The following is a 13,939-nucleotide window of genomic DNA, read 5'->3' as shown; positions in this document are numbered from 1 at the left end:
CTTTCGACTTCTTTTGAATCTTTTTTTTAATGATACATGTAATATTTTAAAATGAAACAACATTTGTCTTATTTAGATTGCATTAATTGATTTTTCAAGTTGACAAACTTTATGATTATGGCTAATTATAACATAAATATGGAGTCAACGCATATATTTCAACAAGAGATGTAAGATGGTGTGTTGAGAAGTATTTTGAGAAACTGATGAAGAAAAAATGAAATGGGGGACAGATGAAGTTAAGTTAGTGGATCAGGAAGTGCAGAGAAATAATAAGGAGGAAGTGAGAGGAGCTATCAAGAGAATGGAAACAGGAAAGGTCCAGATGACATACCTGTGGAGGTATGGAGAAGTCAGAGAGAGAGGGCAATGGACTTTAACTTGATTGTTTAATACAATTTCAGAGGATGCCTGAAGAATGGAGAACTGCACAGTACTTCAAGAACAAGGATAATGTGAAGAGCTGTATTAACTACAGAAGAATAATGGTAAAAAGCCATAGCATGAAGCCAGAGTGCTTCATGTGCTATGTTTGCCTTAAGAGTGTTGATGGAGATGTATAGAGAGCGTGATAAGAAGTTGCACCCTCTCAGCACTTACGATAAGGTTTCAAGAGATAAATTTTGGTACTCCACGAGGAAGTCAAGAGTGGTAAAGTATATGAATGTGGTGGAGGACATGTATGAAGACAGCGAGACAGTGGTGAGTTGTGTGGTAGAAGTGACAGATGGGCTCAAACTAAGGGTGGGCCTGACTCACAGATTCAGCTCTGAGCCCTTTCTTGTTTTTAATGATGATGAGCAGGACTTATGTTTGCAGACAACATTGTGCTCTATTGTTAGAGCAGGTGGAAGAATGCCTGGAGAGGTGGTGGTATGCATTGCACTAGCAAAAGTCAGGGGCCCAAGGTGGACGTGGCAGAGCTGAAGATCCTCAGGAACAGCTCAGGTTGAGTGGTGTGGAGAAAAAGTTAGAGAGGCAATCTTTTTGAGAGGGATAGTGGATATATTGGACAAATTATGTCATTAGGACATGCAGAGGGCTGCAAAAAATACATGTAAAAAAACAAAACTAAAACTCTGTACACTCATGGAGTTACAGTATAAACCTCTCCATATATTTGCAAACAATTGTCTTGCAATAATTATCTATTTAAAAGAAAAAAAAAAACAACCCTCAGGTCATAAAATAAAATAAACATTGTGACATTTGAAAAAAGTGCTATAAAGGACATCTTGGGATGCTGTTTTATATATTTTAGGCCACTCAAAATCCAACAGCAGATAAAGTACAAGCAAAAACATTATGTTTTATTTATACAATAACAATTGAACAGTTCAAAATTGTATAAATAGATGCCTGGAGACTGCACCACATGAAAATGATGCTATTTAGCAGATACAGTTGAAAACACAACTTTAAACGTGTTTATGTTTTTGATATATTCTCTATGACACTTTGCTTTAGGCACAGAAATTGAATTTCAAATTAAATAAATATAAAATCTATGCACATACTATGAGCTCTGTTATCCACCAATTTTATTATAAAACATAACAATATCAAGCATGCATTTACAGACATGTGTTAAGTTCTTACAGTTACCAATCGCTATGAATACCACCAAAAATGCTTGTGATATAAAACCCTTTATTAAAGTTATATTTTACATCTATTAAACATCTTTACTTTTTTTTTTCTTAAGAGTGAATTATCTGCATTCAGACTTCCCTTTGAAGAAAATGTACCATTTGAATCATTTATTCTATTTGCAGCACATATTAGCTTTTTGATTTCCCTCCAGGTCCTTCGTGCGTCACACGTCGTCAAACACGCCCTTCACTGGAGGTGACAGAGTGAGGTAACTTCCTGCTGTGGATCTACAGCATTAAACACAGTGATACAGTGTGACAGAAAGGCACTGTTAGCATTCTTTTAAAACACAATATTATTCAGATTTATTTTAACACTAACCAACTATATTCTTGGTACTGAATGACATCATACCTTCTGTTGGGCGACTCGTCATCACTGGAGTCTTCCTGCAGTAAGCCCGTCTGCTGCTCGTCGGCCTTTTCGTTTCTTCTGGTAAATGTGACAGCTGTGAATACAGAGAAGAAAAGATGCACAACACTAGTAAGCAGGTTGACTTCTTCTACAAGGGGTGGCTATAGCTCCAGAGATAGAGGTCATCTACTAATTGGAAGGTTAGCAGTTCGATGTATGCATTCACAGAAAAACCGTACCTGTATGACTGGGTGAATGACACAAGTTGTATAATGAGTGCTTAAGTAGAGTAGAAAAGCACGATATAAAAACCAGTTTATTTACCATATAAATCATGATAATCCATCAAAACTCCATGTTTGGTGTAATTCAAAACAAAGGGGAAAGGTGGTGACATGTTAAAAACTCTAGAAATGTTCTTCGTAATAATCATCTGCAGCAAAGAAATGACCGTCATCTACCATCTGCTAGATATTTATATATGTAGAAATATATATAGATGTAAAGCAGGCAGTTGTTCATGTGCAGCGTATTAGGTTCTTGCCACATAATTTGAATCAGATTGAGATCTTGAATTTGACTGTAATTTTACAACACTTTGATTCCAACTTGTTGCTGCTGCTCAGAATCATTATCTTGTTGCATTACCAAGCTACAACAAGGCTTTAGCTGTCAGACAGATGGCCTCACATTTAACTCTAGAATACTTTTTGTACAGAGCAGTTTGTGGTCAACAGGTGCCCAGGTCCTGAGGCCCAAATCATTACACCTGTACACCATGCTTGATAACTTGTATGAGGTGTTTTCCTGCTGTGTTTGGATAATAAAATATAAACCAAAGCCATGCTGCCATGTTCTTTTTAGAGAAAAGAGGCCTTCTTGTGGCAGCACTTCCAAACATGCCATACTTGTTCAGTCTTTTGCATAGATTCCTGTATGATAAGTTCTTTTTACTTGTGTCATGTTCATAGAAACCTAAGAATAACTTCCTGTGGGAACACAGGGGTGGTGCTTCTTCCAAAGAAACCCAACCAGGCAAGCTGTAAAGCCTGTATGGATATGTATCTCATGTGGGTGAGGTGCCCTAGGTCTAAAATTATAGATTTTTAGTTTCTTGTATGAGCAGCAAGTTAGGTGGACAAATATCGATTTAAAAAAAAAGTGTGAAGAAAATATTAGATAGATGTAGTGATATGAGAAAGAGCCCTACCACTTTTCTTGATCTTTGTTACAGGCTCCTTCTGGTTATCCTTTAACTCAGTGTAACCAGCTCTGTTCCGCCCAGTGGCCCCATCGACACCATACCGCTCCCTCCACGCCTGAAGCACAAAACAAAGTAGGCACACTATACACACAAACCAGTAGAACCGGCAAGCCAATAGGCTGGATAGATCTTCTTGTCTTGAGCAACTAAAGAAAGAAAATATCTACCCATCTTCGATTCTCTCCATCTTCAGCTCTTTGTCTTTTCCTTCTTTCTACAGAAGAACAAATTATAAAACATACAGTGCAAACATAACAAACATACAAAAAAACATTTTTCATAGGTTACTATAATAATGCATGAAAACATTAACTGTAAAAACCTGGATATGTTTAGCTGCCAAAACTGCTCTGATGCACAGAAACTTCAGAAAGAGTAAGCAATTGAACTTGTGATCAAATTACCTCTTTTGATGAGTTCCCTGCCTTCATCCACCAGGTCAGAGATCAAATCATCATCAGTGATGTACTGATGGAAGCCCAAGCGGTTCAAACAGCGAGACCCCAGACTACAAAACAAAATGATTGACATACATACTGTAACACATAAGTTCTTGTACTCAAGACAAAAACGTGATGGGTTTTTCAGAGCAGATTCCTTCTGCAAAATGGCCATTTTATTGCTCATAATTAACCTTCATCTTAAGTGTATCAGAGTAATAAAAAGTATAAAACTACTACATCTCTACCGTGCAATTTGTGATAAACAGGTGGGTAGTGTATAGCTGGGATGATTTTAACCACACTGGATTAAATTGGCAAATAAAGGGCGTGATAATGTGTTTGGAAATGTGTTTGCACTACAGATTCTGGACAAAAGCAGAATTCAGTAGAAAAGCTAAAGTCCTATCAACTCTACTTCAAACAATGAGTCCAACAAAAAATTAAATTGCTATTTTTAAGCATAATTTAAATAACAAGTGTTTTATACTTATACAATATTTTACATCATGAGTCACAAAACCATCAACGCTTCAAGGATTATAGACAAGACAGATTTTTACTCTATTATGAGATAAACTGTAACAATGTTACTTACTCTAACAATATTATTAAAACTTGTTATTTGTTCCATAGCTTTCTTTAAATATATTATAAGTTCTCATATTTCTCATATTTATAGCTGTACTTATACATCTTAAATCAGCCATTGGACTATTTTTAGGTGGGAAAAATACACAAGAATGTGCAAAAGTTGTTAGAGATTGCTGGTTTACTTGTAATATGTAGCAAAGCACAGCAGCAATACCAGCATGGGATAATAGATGTAGAACCCATCTGATATAAATGACAGCAGCTGCATAGAGCCCATAATCTGATAAAAAAAACATAAAGAAAAGAAAAACACACATTTAATTTACAGGTACAAATGTCTGTGTGTGTGTGTTGATACGTGAATTTGTGGAACCCACAGAGGTGTAAGATGTCTGTACTCTGTTCTTGTGTGAGATGGCAGAGTCCATGTGAATCATTCCCAGAAAGTTGAGGCATAAAGGTGGAGTGAGACGACAAAATAACCTGAGTCATACAGGGAAAAAGAGAGAGAATATTAAAATTAGGACAACACAAATTAAGCATACCAGACTGAATTGTGCTTCCTGTTTGGAAAGTCTGACCTGTAACCTATCGTTCCATTGATTTGAAACCAAAATGCAAAGATGTGTTTGACTAACTAACTTTCCATTTCAACTCACTTCATCCCTTATAGTGTAAATATGCTGCACATACATGCCACTGAACAGCAGGCTGTAAGCATCAGTCTGGTGATGTGGCACCAGGTAATAGTAGTTGAAAAATCGTATCCTGAAAACTGTGGAGTAGACGCACACGCACATGAACAGGATACCCACAAAGCACACCATCTGTTGGAGAGAAAAAGGAAACACGTTTGAAGGTTAGGCTTGAACTGAAGAGAACAAAATAACCAACATGTTTATGTTCACAGCAGATTTCTGTTGGTTTTAAATAAAATAATAATGTGGGAGTCCAAGTGTTTGAAAGGCAAACTTTTGTTTCTTTCACCAATTTTCTGGCAAAAAGAAAAAAAAACTTTAAATAAATCAAAATACTATGTCACTCCTTGTAGTAACGTCATTCTAACGGGATTAACGCTGACAGCACTAATACATACTCACCTCAATGCAATGATAGTTGTACCATTTTTCAGCCAACTGAATAAAGACCGCAAACAGAGAAAGGACGGGGTGTGTGCTGAAGAAGGTGCACTCAGACCAGATTACTGCAGCGGAGAGTAAGCACAGGAGGACGGCCAGCAGCCTGCAGAGGCCCTGTCTGAGCACACACTCCCAAAACCACTCTGAACACACACACACACACACACACACACACACACACACACACACACACACACACACACACACACACACACAAAACAAACAAATATGCGTGTAAGTGCAAACTCACATTTATGTTATACAAAAAAAAGGTACATGACTGCCGCGAAGAATTTATTATTAGACCGAGTGTCCCTAAAAGTTGCATGTTGTTTGCCAGACGACAAACAGTTCAAAAAAAGAGAAATATTCTTGTTGCTAACTGAAAACAAACCACAACTTTCTATTATGGCAGATATTCAAGAACATTTTTAAGGCTGTATTAGATATATCATCAATGCCATAATAAGTTTTACTTTTAATACTCCATGTGGGAATCTGAGAACTCACCTACAGTTGGAGTGTAGATGAACCTACGGATCCAGCCACGGTGTGCTAAAGGGAAGCTGTGGGTGAAGTGTCGGAGCGAGCTGTTCCGGCTTTTTGCTACATCTTCCAGATGAAAGGCCTGCTCTAACAGGATAGACCACTGAACCTGAGTCTGATTGTGTCTTTGCACTGCGCTGACCACCTGAAAACACACACGCAAATACAAAACATACAGGAAAGATGGGCAAACACTTTTTACAGGCATTTTAATGTGTAATCATATTTTTTTGCTTTATTTTTTTTTAATTCACAGTGCAATTTTAAAAAGAATTAATTACTTTTTCATGAAGTTTAACTAGGACTCTTTTGGTGGGAGGGGCATTCTGGTCCACGCGAGAGATTTCCACATTTATTCCCATCTCTTCTTGGTACTTTGTGGGACACTGAAGTGAAATGACACTCAAATGAGCCCAGTGTACAAGCTGAAAATGCACAATATATGCATGAGGAAAAAATTGTTTGTGGAATTTGGTTTCATTTCTTACCTTTGTCAAAATTATGTCCACATACTTCCTTAGAAAGTGGTTTTGCCTGACAGAGGCATGGATGCCTGCAACCTCCTGTTAAAAAAAGCAGATTATTTTTGTAAAGAAAAAAAATTAATATGCTGCAGTTTATTCTTTATTCTGTTTCAAGGTTAACCCTTGCCTCCATGACATCTGCAAGTTTCTCATCTGCCTCTGCCTTCTCAGTAGCCATCTTTGCTACCTTGAAGTAGCTCTTGGATAGCACGTAATTGTGGGAAGATGACAGCCAATAAGACCGTGGGATTTCCACCAAGCCATAGCCTAGCAACAGGACCAGGAGGAAGAGTCCCCAGGTGTTGGCAGCTGTAATCCCTATGGTCTGGAGGTCCGCCCTACATGATTTAAAAGAAAGAAAGTAGATTATGCTGATTATGCTAACCAGAAAGCACAAATTGAAATATAGTGCATACAGTTCCAACTCGACTTACAAGGTCAGTTTCCACTTTAGCTGAACAGCCACATAGATGAGCAGAGCGATGAAGATGAGAAGGTATGAGCCATAATAAAGTGCATTTTCAATTAAAGCTGTTTTGATCTTTCCAACCACTGAGAAAGCTCCTGAGCGTGCATAAGACTGCATAAAGGGCAACAGCAGCCTGCATGCTCACACAGAGAACAGACAGAAAGAAACAGAGAGAAAAGGAAAGTCAAAACATTTTTTAACTTAAGGTAGAATAGTGTGTAAAAAAAAAAAAAGAAGAAGAATGAATTAGAGCCCAACTGATATAGGAATTTTTTCACCGATTATTGCTGATTTAAAAATTAAAAATATCAGCTAATATTTTTTGGAGACGCATTACAGATAAACACATTTCCTTAACATTTTTAATATTTAGTTAGTTAGTCAGACTCATTACTAAGATAATATGATAACTTTTTTCAAAACAGTCTGGTTTTAATGTCACAACAACTCATTTGCACTCTGCCTAAGCCTGATCAGACCCCATAACCCTTTTTTCCTGAGTGAACATCGGCAGGTCCGTTTTCACATCGCAAAACTATGGCATCATAACAATGTGACTGGTCACATGAAATGATGAATCCAGACCAACAGTAACTATGATGATCCAGGACCAACACCAACACAGAGATATCAGATACACCTATTGCCAACAGGGAGGATAGAGAGTGCCCTCTGGTGGAACACTTAGACATCCTGACTCCTAACATGGGACGATTTATTTATCGTATGTTTATGAGTAAGAGGATCTTACCATGTAAGAAACTGAGACGTCCAGTATACAACTCTCCAAAACACTTCGAGGGTGTCATTTGGAATATAAGTCCAAGGCTCCTCACACTTGCCTGGTGGACTGAAGCGCACACAGAAGATTAAAGAATTAGAGAAAAAAAGCACACTGGAAGCCAGGTATAAAATTCTAAATGCTCAAAAGCCACATGATACATCATCACAACTTTAACACAACCACACCTTGAATCCATAAAATATACACAGTATGGATTTTGTTGCCATTTCAAAATCACTCATTGCCCCTAAAAGGTTCAGTGCCCCCACATTTCATGACAGATTTCTAATAAAAAATAGCTCCAATAAAATAAAACAATGTACGAACTAAATGCGGTAACATTTTTGTAAAGAAGTATTACTCCTGAATTCTAAAACTGTATTTCTCAAAGCTGCGAGAGCCACGAATGGAATTTAATTCACCTCCATTGTATTAGGGTGAAATCTGAGAGATGACACCGATCAGCCACTGTGTTAGATACACTTGCTCGTTCACGGAAATATCTGATAGGAAGGCAATAGTAAGTTGAATAACTACTCATTTGTGAATTTGGCATAAAATGGTAAAATGGTAAATGGTCTGTATTTATATAGCGCTTTACTAGTCCCTAAGGACCCCAAAGCGCTTTACATATCCAGTCATCCACCCATTCACACACTGGTGATGGCAAGCTACATGTTTATGCCAACATGTATCAACACTTCAGGATGCTGCTGGCTGTGGTGTAATGCTGTGAAGATATTTTCTTGGCAGACTTTCGTCCCCTTAATATCAGCTGAGCATTGTTTAAACAAGAGAGCCTACTGGAGTATCTCAAAAGGTCTCCACAGTCACCAGATCTCAATTCCATTGAGCACCTTTGGAATGTGGTGGAAGGAGAAATTATAATCATGCAAGTGCAGCTGACAATTCTGCAGGAATTATGTGATGCTATCATGTCAGTATTGATAAGAGCGACTTCTTGAATCTATGCCCCAAAGAATTAAAGGAGTCCAACCCATTGCTAACTAGGTGTAACTAATAAAGTGGCCGGTGAGTGTATGTAACACATAAAAATGATGAGTACTGATATCATCTAGGGGAATTACAAATAAGCAAAAAAACGCTGATTCTTAACAGTTTTAGAATACCAAACAAAACAGTAGAGTGACTTGAACTGAGTGAATAAAGTCTGTTCAGTTGTAAGGCTTTACTTGGGCTTAAAGCAATCAAATACATGGAGAAGTCATGTGAAAGATGAGCAAATGAGATTATGAGATCCCCGTGGAATGCTGGCTCCTTTGCTAAACAAACACGGACAAAGTGGATATGTGCAGATCAGCAGATTATCTGCTGTGTTATGTATAATGCTGCATGGCGGTGGAGCAAATCTGGAAAACTATGGCCCTATTTCTGATAAATCAAAACAACGTCTTTACCTCATAGATGGAAAAGGAGACAAGTTGGCCTCACTCCTACTACTGGGGTTCGTTGGAGTTGCAGTAGTGGTGTTTGCAATGTTAGAATTGCACTGATTGTAGACAGCCTGGCAGAAGAGTAGAGTTTGCACAGTCAGGCAAAGACATGTAAAAGTGCAGTGAACATAGTTAATATAAGACCCCAGAGGTGAGATTTGTATAAATAAACACACAGCTCAACCTTACTTAGAGAAATTTTTTCAAAAAGCACATAAAAATCTTACTCTTGCCCACCCCCACCCCCTGAAAAAATAAAGTTACACTAATAAAGAAATTAATGTCTAGTACCATGCTGACATCAAGTGGTAGGATGAAGACGATGAGGAAGCACAGGTACCAGGACAGCAGCGTTCCAAACAGGACCAGCCTCTGCTGCTTCCACAGATCTCCATAACGCTGGAGGAGGTAGAGGGCCAAGAAAAAAACGACCACCACCACAACAGCCAGCGCAGCACCACTCATGATGACTTATAACAAGACAGACATCAAGAGCTCATGACAGCAGACTGAAAAGACCTGGAAACAAAGAGAAAGAGGTGAGTGGTGAAAGCAGACAGAATATCAGCTCTTATCTGCTGGATAACAGAGAGAAACAGACCAGTTGAGATGTGGGGAAACATAAGTGACTAAAATGCAGTAACATAACACACTGCAATGGATTAATTAAAAGAAAGCTTTATTTATTTATAAGAGGAAAAGAAATGAACGAAAACCAGCAGGACCTTGAATTAATACACAAATCTGAAACTCTAGTGTGCCCAAAGATATTCTTTGACATTTCACAAACACTCAGAGAGGTAAGCTACTCTGATAACGTTCAGACCGAACAGAGCGAACAACTGGCTTTTAGAAAGTTTTTCAAGTGGGATATTTTTCACATAAAAAAGCTTTGAATCCTGTTTTCCAGATGTTTTGGAGTGATAACTACTGTTTTCAAGACGTTCATTTAGCTATTGTGGTCATGTTTTCTTTTTTAAAATCCAGAAGCGATGATTTTCGATGCATTTCCGCGCCGTGTTCTCGCACTGTTAACAGTCAAAGCTGTGTTTCATTTCATGAACAAAGTAGGCCCACTTTTTATATATTTTATTTATTAGAGCCAGACAGACTCTTACCTGTGGAAGGTTCATTGTCATCAAAAAGCACAAAAAACTTTCTTAACTTACAGTCACATCATATTTCCTGGACGGGAACCCCGACAGATGTATACAACCTTTGAAACTACGTTGCGTAACTAACGTTCGGTACGCCAGATTTGCTGGAGCAGCAGGGGATTCTGGGTATTGTAGGCACTAGTGACTGCTGAGAATTTCATCGACAACGTAACGCCAAGTGAATCATATTTGATACATGAGTTGTTATTGGGGGTTTTTTTTAACTCATATATGCCAATTAATGTTTATTTACTTATTTGATACTCCATTGTTTTTTTGTTTTTTTTTAAAAAGGGTAATTATTTTATGGTTTAGGCTTCAGAGTAGACACAAGTAACTCTGTATTTTATAAGCATTATTGCATCACTGGGATCCATTCATACACGTACAGTGTAGACAGGTAGACAGATATGCTCATACAAATGATTGTAGGTTCAAAACCTGAGAAAGATACACAAATATAAACTTTTAAACTGTTGAAAAAGGAAGTAGCTTAATGTTTTTTGTAGTCATTACATTTGTAGCCAGTTTTTTTCTGAACTTAGTTCGAAGGACAGCTACATACTTTGCTAGAATATGTTGTGAGCTGACAATACTATCTTTAAATATACACCGCGTTCCAAATTATCATGCAAATGATATTTTCTCTGATTTTCCTAAATAGTCGATTCAAATGACAGCATGATTTTCGAGTCATCAAGCATTAGAGTATAATTCAAATGTTACTCAACAAACCTCCCAATGAAAACAGTATGTTTTTCAAAAATAAAAAACTTAAAATGCACTGTTCCAAATTATTACGCAAACAGAGTTTCAAAACATTTTAAAGATTGTAGAGAATTGAAAGTGGTCATTTGTTGAATTTGCAGCATTAGGAGATTATATTTACTGAAATCAAAAGCTATTTCAATCAAAAACCTCTTAAAAGGTCAAGTTACATATTAACATAGGACCCCTTATTTGATAGCAGTTTCACAGTTCTTGCATCCATGGAACTTGTGAGTTTTTGGAGAGTTTCTGCTTGAATGTCTTTGCAGGATGTCAGAATAGCCTCCCAGAGCTGCTGTTTGGATGTGAACTGCCTACCACCCTCATAGTTTTTTGCTTGAGGATGCTCCAAAGGTTCTCAATAGGATTGAGGTTAGGGGAGGATGAGGGTCACAATATGAGTTTCTCTCCTTTTATGCTGATAGCAGCCAATGATGCAGAGGTATTCCTTGCAGCATGAGATGGTGCATTGTCTAACATGAAGATGATTTTGTTGCGGAAAGTATGGTTCTTCTTTTTCTATCATGGAAGAAAGTGGTCAGTCAGAAAATCCACATACTTTGCAGTGGCCATTTTCACACGTTCAGGGGCCCTAAAGGGCCGGACCAGCTCTCTCCCTGTGATTCCGCCCCAAGACATGACTCCACCACCTCCTTGCTGATGTCACAGCCTTGTTGGGACATGGTGGCCATCCACCAACCAGCCACCACCATCCATCTGGACCATCCACGGTTGTATGGCACTCATCAGTGAACAAGACTGTTTTAAAACTAGTCGTCATGTAGTTCTGGGCCCACTGCAGCCGTTTCTGCTTGTGAGTATTGGTTAGGGGTAGGGATGGGTGCCAGTATCCGGTGCACCGGTTCTGACATAAACGGTAGTAACCAGACCGAAAAGCAGCGCACATTTCGGTGCTTTTTTTTTTTCCTGCGATGTCATACACTTTGGATTCTAGCCAATCATTTTACCTTTCCAAGGAAGTAGGCGGGCCCAGGTACATACGTTCTTTTAGAGCAGAGCTACAGATTAAAAATGCCCAAAGCGAAGCGCTCAAAAGTCTGGCTGTACTTCACAGCAAAAGATGCAAACTCAACAGCCTGCAACAAGTGCTTTAAGGTGATACTGTGATGACGGATGATGATAGCAGCAGCAGCCGTTCTTCTCTGAGTGAGTGGCTTAATGTTGTTCGTGTGTAATTTACATTGAGTAGGCTAACCACGTTATTACATTAATGCATGTAAGGTGAACTAGCAAACACCGTTGTAGTTACATGCTGTCTTCTTGTTTGATAGAGTGATACCATATATGCCCTATAGCTGCAAAAAAGGCTAACATTGTTATCTTTTTAAATTTAAATTTTTGTGAAATATCTAAGGTTTTCATTACATGTCCAAGGCATTCAACTATTTCACGCTTTTCAGCAACAGAGAGATCCTTTTTCTTTCCCATACTGCTTGAAAATTGTGGTCTGCTTAATAATGTGGAACATCCTTCTTTAGTGGTTTTTCCTTTAATTGGGCTCAACGGGCAAACTAATGATCATAGGTGTCCAAGGTTGATTTCAGTGATACAAAGAGACACAATTCCATCCATGAGTTTAACTGAAAGTTTAACTGAAAAACAACTTATTTCATCTTTATGCCACTTAAACACAATTTGCATAATATTTGTGTAAGTAAATAGCAGAAATAACCAGAAAATCTTTGCAGTAGTGTCTTATGAGGAAACCTCACTCACCCCACTTTTTAGTACAAGATATAGGATGAGGAAAGAGCAGAACAGAGTCAAGAGGCTGGAATGTGGACAGAGAAGCAAGCATATGAATAATGTGGCCATAATTCAGCATAAAAAGACGTGTGGATTGCACAGCATTGAAAGAGAAACATAATGGTGTTCTGTAGAAGACAGAAACAGTTTTTGTCTCCAGAGACATGCATATTCTGTATAGCACAAAGCTACATAAGGACAGGCTGAAATATAACAAATGAAACAGAAACAAATGATGCTGCTTCTTATTATTATACTCCTGATTCTGAATTTAACAGAGTGATACAATTTATGAAAAATAAAATTCATATGAACTTCAAAATCTATCACAGGTTCATATACAAAATCAGCCACAGGCTGATTGAACTTTTTTTTTTTTTTGGCTTTGATTAAATTGCAAAGTGCTGGACCTGAAAGGAAAAGGTAATTTATAATGATATATTTCTGATATACTACGACTAATGAGCAATATTTTAAAACAGGACATCTTCTTATCTTCTTTTTATATCTTCTTGTGATATCTTCTTTTTCTTTTGCTAAATCAGTAAGACACAATTCTTTTTCATATTTTTTAATCCAACATACATATTTTTTCAGATATGCATTCTGATATGATATAAATTAATTTCTGTCTGTCCTTGCAAACTACCTTTTAAATCCATTGGTTAAAGTTGTGTTGGTTTGCATGCACTTCTAATTGCAACACAGGCAAAAAATGCATAAATCTTAATTCTTGCAACACAGACAATTATTCTCTAAACTTGGTGAATCTTGAAAAAGAAAAACTCAAATCACTTTTTCAGTTATGTTTTCTTCTGATCCCGTGCTCCTCTTCTCCTCCACCCTACTCCCTGAAACATTTGTACTTATATCCAGATAGAGTGCTGACTGAAAGCGACACAGAATGCTTTCAGTGCGTTTCAGTTGTGGAGGTACAACCATAAATAAGGGTCGTCAGCGTACATGGGTCCAAGTATGTTTATGCACACAGCTCGGTGCTCCAGCAACAAGTCCATGTGGCCCAGC

The 13,939-nt window shown here is 37.9% G+C and overlaps 1 protein-coding gene across 2 annotated transcripts; it reads right to left on the bottom strand.

Moving 5' to 3' along the window:
* Positions 1-1,289: 1,289 nt before the first annotated feature.
* Positions 1,290-10,502, bottom strand: LOC101469718 (G-protein coupled receptor-associated protein LMBRD2B). 2 transcript variants are annotated; one of them, XM_004547296.4, is made up of 18 exons: positions 10,391-10,502; positions 9,513-9,740; positions 9,186-9,292; positions 7,735-7,833; positions 6,949-7,116; positions 6,642-6,852; positions 6,479-6,553; positions 6,272-6,376; positions 5,955-6,135; positions 5,406-5,587; positions 4,999-5,132; positions 4,683-4,788; positions 4,488-4,585; positions 3,676-3,779; positions 3,439-3,485; positions 3,218-3,326; positions 2,008-2,101; positions 1,290-1,880 (listed from the first exon to the last, which is right to left on the bottom strand). In XM_004547296.4, exons 2-18 carry the CDS (start codon positions 9,684-9,686, stop codon positions 1,817-1,819), a joined length of 2,058 nt encoding a protein of 685 aa, XP_004547353.1. In that variant the 5' UTR covers positions 9,687-9,740; positions 10,391-10,502; the 3' UTR covers positions 1,290-1,816. The 2 variants fall into 2 exon arrangements, with proteins under 2 accessions (XP_004547353.1, XP_004547354.1); XM_004547297.4 differs by having other exon boundaries at positions 10,340-10,486.
* Positions 10,503-13,939: the final 3,437 nt, after the last annotated feature.

This window comes from Maylandia zebra, linkage group LG12 (assembly GCF_041146795.1).
Source record: "Maylandia zebra isolate NMK-2024a linkage group LG12, Mzebra_GT3a, whole genome shotgun sequence".
Taxonomy (NCBI): Eukaryota; Metazoa; Chordata; class Actinopteri; order Cichliformes; family Cichlidae; genus Maylandia; species Maylandia zebra.
Note: the sequence above shows the minus strand (reverse complement) of the source record. Positions and strands in the feature narration are given on the sequence as shown.